The sequence below is a fragment of the Ctenopharyngodon idella genome, chromosome 21 (genome assembly GCF_019924925.1).
Source record: "Ctenopharyngodon idella isolate HZGC_01 chromosome 21, HZGC01, whole genome shotgun sequence".
Classification (NCBI taxonomy): domain Eukaryota; kingdom Metazoa; phylum Chordata; class Actinopteri; order Cypriniformes; family Xenocyprididae; genus Ctenopharyngodon; species Ctenopharyngodon idella.
The window spans coordinates 26,484,977-26,497,270 of NC_067240.1; the positions used below are offsets into that span (position 1 = coordinate 26,484,977).

Genomic DNA, 12,294 nt, shown 5'->3' on the forward strand with positions numbered 1-12,294 from the left:
TAATAGCACTATTTTATTTTGTATTTTTTTACACTTGTTCGGACACCTCACTATGGATTATTCAAGGGAAAATGCACCTAAAATGATTTTTTAAATTAACTTTTACAGTGTATTGCGATAACCTTAAATCTATATCTTATTGACTGCATTTTTGCCTAGGCCATGGATTTAGTGCTGGTATTAACCTCATGTGGGGTACAACATTAAAGTAGCAAACTCAACAACATTTTAGCTGTGTAACAGTAGTTCAGTTGTTTTCAAAACTACTACACATTTTCCAACAATTAGTGGTGTTAAGGTGCGGTCACAAAACTTCATGGGCAAAAAAGGTCCACTGTCTATTGTTAATAGCAGAGTGACATAAATCACAGCTCACACAGAAATCACATGACCAACTTGAAAATAAGCAAAATCTTTCGCCCTTACACGAAACTCCTGATCGCACGCATTTCTATTGGATTGTGTAGATTTCGCTCACGAAATTTCGCCATGCAATGGTAAATGTGACGCACTTTAACCCAATACAATGATACATCACTTTGTGTGAACTGCTCGATTTTCAGGAACCATCATATTGAAACGATTCACTAAAATTAATCACAGATTAACAGCCAAAAATGTCATTTTTGACTCGCAGTGTAGCAGCTATAGAATTAGTCTATATTTTGATCAGATTTTCTTAGTTTTATTTATGGCAAATGTAAGGCTCTCGCTGCAATTGAGATCCACGTTGTTGTAGGAAATACATTGTATTATCTAATGTGGTCCTTTCACACAGAGATCCTGGAAAAGTTCCAGTAACTGTTCTGGAATTGCATGATTTTGTACATTCACACTGCCAATTCTTTCCTTGTTCTGTGCTTTCATTCACACATGTTTCAAACAGTCCCATTAAGACAAGTAACATCCAATGTAATTGCTGAGAAGCCTTAGTTATTCGTTTCGTTTTGCTGTATTTTTGTAAATATGTACAGTCTTTATCCTCCTTCTTCCCCCAGGTAAATAGTCACATGATAACTAACGTGACATCACAGCTAAGCTACAGAAACCCAACTGCTAACATTGATCATTAAACTTATTGTTCATGATTTAAAATATATAGCATGACACTAGCAACGGCCTAAATTCCCAGGAAAAACACAAACTGATCAAATGAATACCTTGATTGAAAGTGTCATGAAGTACAGTATTTGGGCCGTTTTGCACATAAGTGAATCGTCCATACCTGTGGTAAACCTCACTTCCCTGGACACAAGACGTAGCTCCACGATGGAGAACTGAGGCAATTCCAGTTTATCCACACCTGTTACAGCATTGTCCCCTCCTTGCCAGAAGAACACGATGTCATCTGTGGTGTACCCATCTGCAGAGATGGTGAACAGTATAATGAATGTTCACGTAGTATATAATTTATAGATACAACCATTGCACTGGACAACAACAGTATTACATTGTAACGTAGTCCAATGAAGGTGAGTAGTTCGAACCCAAGTGCAGTTTATTAAGCAAAATACAGATAAACAAAACAAGATGATGACTAGAACTTGACTTGACTGAGAACATAAACGGTAACACTTCAGTATAGGGAACACATATAAACTATTAACTACAACTTTTCCCCCAATAAATTCCTAATTTACTGCTTATTAATAGTTAGTAAGGTAGTTGTTAAGTTTAGGTATTGGGTAGGATTAAGAATGTAGAATAAGGTCATGCAGATTAAGGCATTAATATGTGCTTAATAAGTACTAATAAATAGCCAATATTCTAGTAATATGCATGCTAATAAGCAACTAGTTAAAAGACCCTAAAATAAAGTGTTACCACATAAACTTAAACATAACCTTGAACTGACTAGACTCACCAAAAGCGGTTTCGACAAACAAACAAAACTAGACAAGACTAATGACTAACAAGAAACACCTGTGCACATTCAAGATAATAAACCAATCACAAAACAGAACAGAGAAACACATGACCTGAACAACCAATAAGAACAAGACATGAACAGGGGAAGCACATGAGATGATCACATGAGGGCAAGGAATCACATGACAAACAGGAACTGTGACTAAACTTCAAAATAAAAGACATGGAACATGAAACAAAACCCAAAAGTGAAGTGATACTGCACAACCTACCAGAAGGTGCAGAACAAATTCGTTTATTTGCTTGATTAATGGTGACAAAAAATGTGATGGGTAAATTGGCGTTGTGTGTCATTAATTGCAAACAGTAAATGGTTCTGCTGTTTGCTATCTAGTGGGTCGCTGCACTCAGTTTCATCACACATTTGTGTTTGATGAGTGTTTAGTGTGCTTCCTCTTTCCTGTATGATAAGCTGTCACATTAGCTATGTTTCCATCCACCTATTTTTGTGTACATTTCGGGATATCATTATTGCGTTTCGTCTGCTACTCTGAGGCGCAAGTAATTTAGACTCACGGTGTCTTCACTGTAAAACTGAACAGTAAAATTAATTAAATGAGTTCATTTCACTCAAATAATTTCACTCAAAGTTTGTTGTACCTAATATGAAAAAGTTGCGTGAACTCAAAATTTGATTGTAGTAAGCTGAACTTAATATGATTGAGTTGCAGCAGATTTCCAATTCCCAGCATGCTTTGCGTCACACTGTATAAGGAAAATAAAGGAAGCGACAATGTTGTTATCTTCGTCTCGCTGTATAGAAACTCGCTTAATTCGCAAATGTTTTATGTGATATATAAGTTAAATTCGCAACTTTGGATGGAAACATAGCTAATGAGGAGAGATTACTGCAAGAAATAGTTTGTCGTGAAATAGTGAACGTCAATATTTCTAAAATAAAAAAGAAATTACATAAATATTAATAATAATTCTCTTTCTCTGCTATTCCAACCACAAATATATACTATAACGTGGAAGCTCAGTGTCATACAATAAAAAAAAATCAGTGTAAATTTTTATTAAAACATTCTTAAATTATGTAAGAATGACTTTACGCACAAATTTCTTCTGCTAAGCACAAAATTTAGGCATTGAATGAAGCAATTTATGTGAAAATGGTATATTTTTTTTGTATTAAATGAGACCATTTACATTACCAAACTCTTTCTATATTGATTGTGACAATTTATGTGGGAATGGTTTTATGAACCATTTACAAAGAAATTTCTTCTCTTGTTTCATGAACAAAGCCCACAGTGCGGTTGGTGACACCAAAGGCATTCAGTTATTGGAATAGCAAACATTATTGTTCCAAAAGTAAAGAAATGTTGATACAAGCAAATCTAAAAAAACGCTCATGCCTCAGCAGGTAGCAACTCACCCATCGATCTGCACAAGTGATAAACAGCAAGTATGGAACAATGTACATGGCGTAATCATTCGAAACATGACCTTAGCTATTTGTCTGGGCTCCACTGATGTGCCCGTGATGGACAGGGCACAAGATCCTGGTCCGACTGACTGATCGATAGTGCAGGGCACCTCATTGATGAACCGGCAAACACTTTCAATCTTACCTACGTCTGTCAATTGTGCCACGAGCCCTCAGTGTCAAACCCCTCCAAGAGCATTTATCACTACTGACACCCAAAGACAGAGTGGGCAGGACGGCAGATATGGAAGATTGCTCTAAATGGGCTTAATGATTATGTTTGCTTACATTAGGTATCTGTGGAGTGTGACAGAGATAAGAAGCAATAGTGAAATTGATGAGCTGGACGAGTTCAAACTGCTTTTGTTCACGGTCACGATTTCTTCAAGGTGATGTGCTCAGAATGTGAGCAAGAGTTGGCGTTTGTGCAGTGTAGGGGAACTTGTTACTTTTGAAGATTAGATTATCATGCTAGTATGATATATTTCTGCAAATTTGTTCTTTTAACCTGTTAACCCTTTTTGAGGGTGGGGGATTATTCATTAATAATTCATTAACAAACATTATATAATGCTTAACAGATCATTAGTTAATATGCATTCAAATAGCTACAAATATGAGATAATGTGCTTGCACATGTTTACTAATGAACTTATTGAACATTACATAATGATTAACAGATCATTAGTTAACATAAATTAAAATGCTTATAGATGGTATTAAACTTTCAATTCATATATAATCATGCGCTTTATAAAATCTACAAATGATTTTAACAAATGTTAACAGCTTACAGTATTTATTAATGTGGATTTGAATGCTTACAAATGTCATTAAATGCACGATCATGAACATTTAATAACATGTAAGCATTTAATTTATAAGAACCAATGGTTTTTAATCAAGTTCTTCAGTAAATATTTACAAGCACATTATCTTATACTTGGCACTACAAGGCACTTGGCAGTTTATTGGGTAACACTTTATTTTGATGGTCCACTTCAGACATTTTACTAACTACAAGTAATTTTGCAACTATATGCTTAATATGCTAACACTTTTATTTTGATGCTCTCCAACTGACTATCAGTAACTTTACAACTACATGTCAACTAACCCAAACCCTAACACCTAACCCTAACATAACAGTCTACTAATACCCTAATGAGAGTTAGTTAACATGTAGTTGCAAAATTACTCATAGTTAGTAGAATGTCAAAAAAGGACCATCAAAATAAAGTGTAACCGTTTGTTGTCCTCCAGTCAGAATTAAATACTGTCATAAAAAAAGCTATAAAACTTAAATGTATTGTAAAGTTATTAGAAACTTATTTCCATTAAATATTTTATGACAAAAACTAGGAAATTGACCTTGTTGCTGCTTAGAAATGCAATGCAGCTAAAGACACGTCTTACCATGTTGTGTCTTAGGATATCTTAGAATATCTCTAAAACTACAAGTTTTATGAAATATTTTTGTGATTTTATTTAGAAGAGCCTCTAAAACATTAGTTGATGTTTATTTACATCTTCTAAGCATCCATTCAGTCTATTATAGTCTGTTGTCTACTGCAAACTGCCCTAATAATGCACACATTCACACGCCCCTCCGGCCGGGATAGGTCTCTAATTATGATTTTTTTGACTTTCTGTTTCAGTTTGTTTGAGAAAAAAAAAAAAAAAAAAAACGGTTCTTTGACATCATCTTCTGGTTCCTGATTTCCTTGTTTGGCATATTATATCCTTTAAAACATTAAAGTACTGCCATGTTTGTGCACGTATTGCTGTTTATCATCTTTTTTAACATACTGTATGCAGAGACAAGTGTGTAGAACGCAACATGTTATCTTCTCTACAGGTGCAGTATGCAGTATGCTAGTACTGCATTTCGAACAAAGCCTATGAGTGTGTGTGTTCACATTTCCTTTCACTTACAGCTCTCAATCTCCAGGGTGCAGTTCTGTTCATCGAGGGGGTACCGTCTCAGGTCCATCATGCAGGCTGCTGTAGTGGTTATTCTGGAAAAAGGATAGCAAGAAAAAAAAAGAAGAAAAAAAACAGGGAAAGGAGGGTAGAGAAAAAAAAGAGTAGAGAGAGAATGAGAGACACCGTTACCTTGGTAACCTTTAGGAAATCATAGCTTAGCCTTGACTGTGCCATGTGAATATCTGAGTCATGAGTAATGTTTGCCATCTATTCTCTTATTCTAAGAAAAAATAAAAAGGGTGAAATGCAATCATTGGTAGGCAAATGGTGTTTGAAGTCTCTTGGTTTTTTTTTTCACTTGGATGCAACCTAAGATATTGCATGTTTTTATTATTCCTGTAATGTCCTGTAAAAATATGATAAAAGAAAACTAGATATGTATATTTTCTAAAGAAAATGTGAGTAGCATGTTGGTAGCATTATGCTAATACTATTATCATGCTACTAACATGTTTTTAGCAAGATCCTAACATGATTAGCATGTTCTTAGCATGATGTTCACACGATTAGTGTGTTGCTTGCATGTTTTTTAACAAGATGCTAACCTGGTTAGCATGTTGCTTGCATGTTTTTAGCAAGGTGCTAACACGATTAACATGTTGCTTGCATGTTTTTAGCAAGATGCTAACCTGACTAGCATGTCGCTTGCATGTTTTTAGCAAGATGCTAATGGATTAACATGTTGTTATCATGGTGCTAACATGATTAGCATGTTGCTAGTATGTTTTAGTTAGTGTTTTTGACATATGCTAATCGTTATTACCACTGCTAGCATGTATAGCATGTTGGAAGTCCTGTTTGCTAGCTTGAGTCAAAAGAGCCAACCCCCATGTCTATATGATTTTCTGATGCAGAGATATAGGTCTTGCTAAACGGTTGCTAGGGTACTCTGTTTGTTGCTAGGGAGTGACTTGGAGGCTGCCAATGATGATACTGCAAAAGCTGCTTGCCAGTATGAAAGATATACAGAGACCCGCCTGCCTCTATTCCATTCAGATATGAAGATATCCCGTACGCAAACATCCGTACACAAGTCGACTTTTAACCTCTGACGCGACATAGGAGTAGGTGAGAGTAGACGCCTCTTGCGGTTCAAACAAACAGGGCTGGGCAACAAACTCAAGCTCCTCTACTTTTATATCAATATCCTCCAACATTTCTATTTAAAAATTTGTTTTAGACTTCTAATTTGTGACCAGTGTTTTGTTTTGCTCTATCCTCTGCGCTTCCACATTTGTCACATAAGTCGACTTGCGTACGGATGTTTGCTGGAAGCTGGTTATTCTAGTTTATAAAGTTGTAAACATAGATATTTTTCTTACAAAAACCCACCACTTCACTTCAGAAGGCCTTTATTAACCTCATTGAGCCGTGTGGATTACTTTTATGATGGATGGATGCACTTTTTTAGGCTTTAAAATCGTGAGTGCCATCCACTACCATTATAAATCTTGAAAAAGCCAGGATATTTTTAAATATAACTCAGATTGTGTTTGTCTGAGATAAGATAGTCATATAAACCTAGGATGGCTTGAGGGTGAGTAAATCATGGGATAATTTTCATTTTTGGGTGAACTATCCCTTTAAAGTCCAAACCACCTTGACTTTCAAGACTCTTGAAGTTAGAAAAGCTAACATTTATGACTCACATTTGTTTATGGTAGTTTCTGCATGTCTCAGGTCAATGGAAAGTGCTAATATGTGCACCGCAGCCATATCACCCTGTAGCCCAAGACTAGTTGCCCACTGAAGCTAATCAGGGTTGAGCCTGGTCATTACCTGGTGTTATGTTCCATGTATGTTTTGTATTGTATTTTGTTTCCTCCCTCTCATGTTATCTATCCATCGAGTTGTTTTAGGTTGATCTTATTGGACCGGAAGACCAGCAATCATCGTGATGTCATGACGCTCTGACGTCACGACCAGCGTTTTGCCAATCTGCGGGTTGCTGACTGTTTAAAGGGCTTTTGGCGGCGTCCATCTGCAGTGAGCGTTTGGGCTTCGGACCTCACTCACCTTTGTCGAGCCAGAAGCACTCAGCCAATCTACGTGTCTTTGAGCCGTTCACTTAGTCTGTGGTTTACTGAGACAGTATTCTGTGAGTTGTTTGATGCACTCGTGTAATAGTGAATCTGATGGAGTTAGAGCGTGATACAAGTTTCACGTATTCATTGTATGTGCGCATTCGTATGCTGGTGTGAAGTTAACCACTTGATTCGGTCTTGATTGGGAAATAATGATCCCTTTGTTATGTACAGCCCTACTCGGTGTTAATCTCAACCTTCTTGACAATTGTAGTGAATGACGGCTCGATTTGTTAGTTAGTGATTTATGTTAGTTAGTGTGGGGGGTGTTCGCCTCCATTGTACTTTTGGTTATTTATGTAGTAAGTTTAGTTAAGGCGTCGTATACGCCGAAGTTTTCGGTTTTGTTTCTACATTTTATTTTTGGTAGTTAGTTTAGGGGCGTGGGCGCTAGTTAATGGGGTTTTGTTTTGATTATTTCTTTTGTTTGGCGACACCCTCGTTTCTTTTCTTTCTTTTGAGTTTGTTTCTCTTGTATTGTCCATTTGCCCACCCGTGTCAATAAAGATCGGGTTATTTTTGCAACCCTTGTTGTCTGGCCTGTTCTTCCTCACACTGCAACAGTTGCATCTCACCTAAATGTTGCGTTCATTCCATTTAACATCTGTAAACTCGTAACATTTATTGGTGGCAGCGGTGGGATTCGAACCCACGCCTCCAGAGAGACTGGAGGCGTGGGTAATAAGAGAACTCTGTGGTCTGTGTGGGTCTGTGTGGGTCCTAACACCCCAGTATAGTGATGGGGACACTATACTGAGAAAAGCACCGTCCTCCGGATGAGACATTAAACTGAGGTCCTGACTGTCTGCGGTCATTAAAATCCCATGGCACTTCTCGTAAAGAGTAGGGGTGTAACCCTGGTGTCCTGGCCAAAATTCTCTCCATTGGCCTTTATCAATTATGGCCTCTTAATAATCCTCATTATTTTGAATTGGCTCTATCACTCTCTCTCCTCTCCACCTATAGCCGTTGTGTGGTGAGCGCACAGCACCATTATACTGTGGCTGCTGTCAAATCATCCAAGTGGATGCTGCACATCGGATGTGGTTAAGGAGAAACCCTCTGGTATGATTGTAAAGCACTTTGGGTGCACAGTAGTACATAGTAAAGTGCTTAATAAATCATTTGCTTGCTTGCTCGCTCACTCACTCACTCACTCATTCATTTACTCACTCGCTCACTAACTCACTCAATCACTCACTCACTCACTCACTCTCTCATTCACTCACTCACTCACTCATTTACTCACTCACTCACTCACTCACTCACTCACTCACTCACTCACTCACTCACTCACTCATTCACTCACTCACTCACTCACTCATTCATTTACTTACTCGCTCACTAACTCACTCACTCAATCACTCAATCAATCACTGATTCACTCACTCATTCACTCACTCACTCACTCACTGACTCGATCACTCAATCACACATTTACACACTCGCTCACTCACTCATTCAGTCGCTCACTCATTCACTCACTCATTCACTCACTCACTAACTTACTAACTCATTCACTCAATCTCTCACTCATTCACTTGCTCGCTCGCTCACTCACTCATTTATTCACTCACTCACTCATTCATTCACTCACTCACTCACTCATTCACTCATTCACTCACTTATTTACTCACTCACTCTCTCATTCACTCACTCATTCACTTAATCAATCACTCATTCACACACTGGCTCACTCACTCATTCACACACTCGCTCACTCACTCATTCAGTCGCTCACTCATTCACTCACTTACTCATTCACACACTCGCTCACTCACTCATTCAGTTGCTCACTCATTCACTCACTTACTCATTCACTCACTCACTAACTTACTAACTCATTCACTCACTTTCTGACTCATTCACTTGCTCGCTCACTCAATCATTTACTCACTTATTTACTCACTCACTCACTCACTCATTCACTCGCTCACTCACTCACTCAATCATTCACTCACTCATTCACTTATTTACTCACTCTCTCATTCACTCACTTGCTCACTCATTCACTCACTCACTCACTAACTCACTCATTTACACACTCGCTCACTCACTCACTCATTCACTCACTCACTCACTCTATCACTCAGTCACTCATTCACACACTCGCTCACTCACTCATTTAATCACTCACTCATTCAGTCGCTCACTCATTCACTCACTCACTTACACACTCGCTCACTCACTCATTTAATCACTCACTCATTCATTCGCTCACTCATTCACTCACTCACTTACACACTCGCTCACTCACTCACTTACACACTTGCTCACTCACTCACTTAATCACTCAATCACTCATTCACACAATCGCTCACTCACTCACTCACTCACTCACTCATTCAGTTGCTCAATCATTCACTCACTCACTCACTCACTCACTAACTTACTAACTCACTAACTCATTCAGACACTTGCTCGCTCACTCGCTTACTCACTCACTGTATGTACAGCAGTGAGAGTGTTCACATGCTGCTAGACATTTTCTATTGAATCTGCTTTTGCTTTTAAAGTATAATGACAGATAGAGCAGTCAAAGCTCAACTAATGAGGTAACAAAGAGCATTAGTGGATAGTTTTCACTCTATGAAATAGATTTATGAGATGATGACTGATTGGCAGATGCCTTAACCACATATTGACAAGCATAAAAACATCCTTTCATTAATTTTCCAAATCTTCCATCTTGTCCTAAGTGGGGCCGCTGGGATGCTTAGAGTCTCGGGACGTAGGAAGGGAAACAAGCTGGATGGATGGCCAGTCCATCACATGGCTAGCATGACTATATCTAGACTTATTCATGAAAACAGACCATGATTATTAGTGAGAATAGAGCATTAAACAAAATGTACACTGAAATGTATTATGCAAGCAATTTTATGAAACCAGATCAACCTTTTTGTAAAAAAAAAAAAAAAAAAAAAAAAAAAACTGTCTCAAATGGACAAATGTCTACATCTGTCTTTAGCAGCTGATTTTTACAGGATTTAGTTCATCAGTAAATTTAGATAATTCTGCATATGGGTATATAGCAATAGGGTATTTTCCTATAGATTTCTATGATCTATGGTTCTATGACAGCGTGATCTCATGAGTATCCAATGTATTTTATGTAAAGTGTGGTTGTACCATGTAAATTTACTTACGTCTGCAGTACAATACTGAATTCATGGAATTAATCGATTGATACTACTGAATTTAGGATCATTGAGTTTTTGTTTTCAGTCACATTTAACAGAGTTCACTCAAACTCTCAAACTCTTTATTCTGTTCAGTATGACTTCTGGCGTTAAACAAGAATACACTTTAAAACCTTAAAAGGAATAAAATTTTTGTAATCATTTAACCATTACTTAACAGGTAATATTAATTTTGTTTGCTGTAGGACAAAATCAATTTTCTCAGTATGCTGTGACTCAAAAAAAAAAAAGTAGCGATTGTAATTGTCAAATCTCACACTCTTTACAAAAGTCAACATTTTTCACCTCTAGAAGGTTGCGACAGGTTTTATTTCAGTGATATTAAATGCTGTGACATGTTGTATTTCGATGTGATGTATGCATATGTATATATACTGCGCATATTGTACATCTATCCAAATGTACAAAAAAGTATGTTTTTGTACCTGTAAATGTTATTTACTAATACCTAAGGCAGAAGTAATACGGACTACATTTATGATACTTTTATGGTGCTTTTGAGTCTATTTTGAAATATGAATACTCTAGTCCCCTTTCATGATTGCTCCAGGTCTTTATGGGAATACAACTGTGATTGGATGTGGGGAAAAACTGGACTAGTTTTAATTCCTTTTGGGAAGGTTTTGAGTTAATTTTGGGCTGAACATTTTTCTGGGACCAGGCAACCCTGCTCTGGAGTGCCAGCCATAATACATTATCCAAAATAATCACGTAGAGGTCATTTTGCTGGCATCTTGCTTTAAAAATGTCAGGTTCACTATGGTCATGGTTGAAATGTGAATTTTCATTCTTAAATGCGTTGAGGAACAGAGAGAAATCGTGAGCTTTAGGACACGTCTCTGCTCACTTCCACTTACAGAGCTTGTGTCATATTTGATTCAGGAGAAGAAATGAACAAGCCATGACAAGGGATGGTGAAAGTCAAGTTCTCGTCTGCTGAGAACATTTATTTCACTCTTTTTCACTCATCATCAAATTTCTTTCTCTGGTTCCTGAATGCAAAACATTCACTCGCCATATGGCAAATATAAACCTGCCACACCCATTACATTATGCTTGATGTAAACAGAACAACTTATGACACCAAGCATTTCTAAACTTTGAATGATTAAAGGATGTTCTGAGTTCAAAACAAGTTCAAAATATGCTCTATGTAGATTTCCTCACAAAATTATTTAGACTTATCCCTCAGTTTGTAAACACAATGCATACGGCAAGTCTATATCCTGGTTAGGTCCACTTTCAAAATTTATAGGGGACCTATAATGCCCCTTTTACAAGATGTAATATAAGTCTCTGGTGTCCCCAGAATGTGTCTTTGAAGTTTCAGCTCAAAATACCCCACAGATCATTTATTATAGCTTGTCAAATTTGCCCTTATTTGGGTGTGAGCAAAAATACACCATTTTTGTGTGTGTCCCTTTAAATGCAAATAAGCTTCTGCTCCTAGTCCGCTTTCCAGAAAAGGGTGGAGCTTAAACAGCTGGCTGTGATTTGTGATTAATTCTGTTGTGGACAGACAAAGCAAATTTGTTAGACTCTTATCACATTTCGTCTGGTTAGGACACTGTGTAAGCATTCTCTAGAACTCCATGTGACAAGACATATGTGAAATCTACCTTGTGTTAAGCCACCAAGATGAATATAATAAGAGAAAAAT

The 12,294-nt window shown here is 37.4% G+C and overlaps 1 protein-coding gene and 1 long non-coding RNA gene across 2 annotated transcripts in view; one reads left to right on the top strand and one right to left on the bottom strand.

Moving 5' to 3' along the window:
* LOC127504122 (uncharacterized) overlaps positions 1–12,294 on the top strand; it is a 1,137,365-nt gene that overhangs the window by 490,735 nt on the left and 634,336 nt on the right. The window lies entirely within an intron of this gene.
* Positions 1–12,294, bottom strand: part of gabrb4 (gamma-aminobutyric acid type A receptor subunit beta4) — a 74,700-nt gene that overhangs the window by 12,975 nt on the left and 49,431 nt on the right. Inside the window, exons 5-6 of the mRNA XM_051878530.1 lie at positions 5,297–5,379; positions 1,226–1,363 (exon numbers count right to left, since the gene is read on the bottom strand). Coding sequence (XP_051734490.1) covers positions 1,226–1,363; positions 5,297–5,379 — 221 coding nt within the window. The remainder of the gene's footprint in view (positions 1–1,225; positions 1,364–5,296; positions 5,380–12,294) is intronic.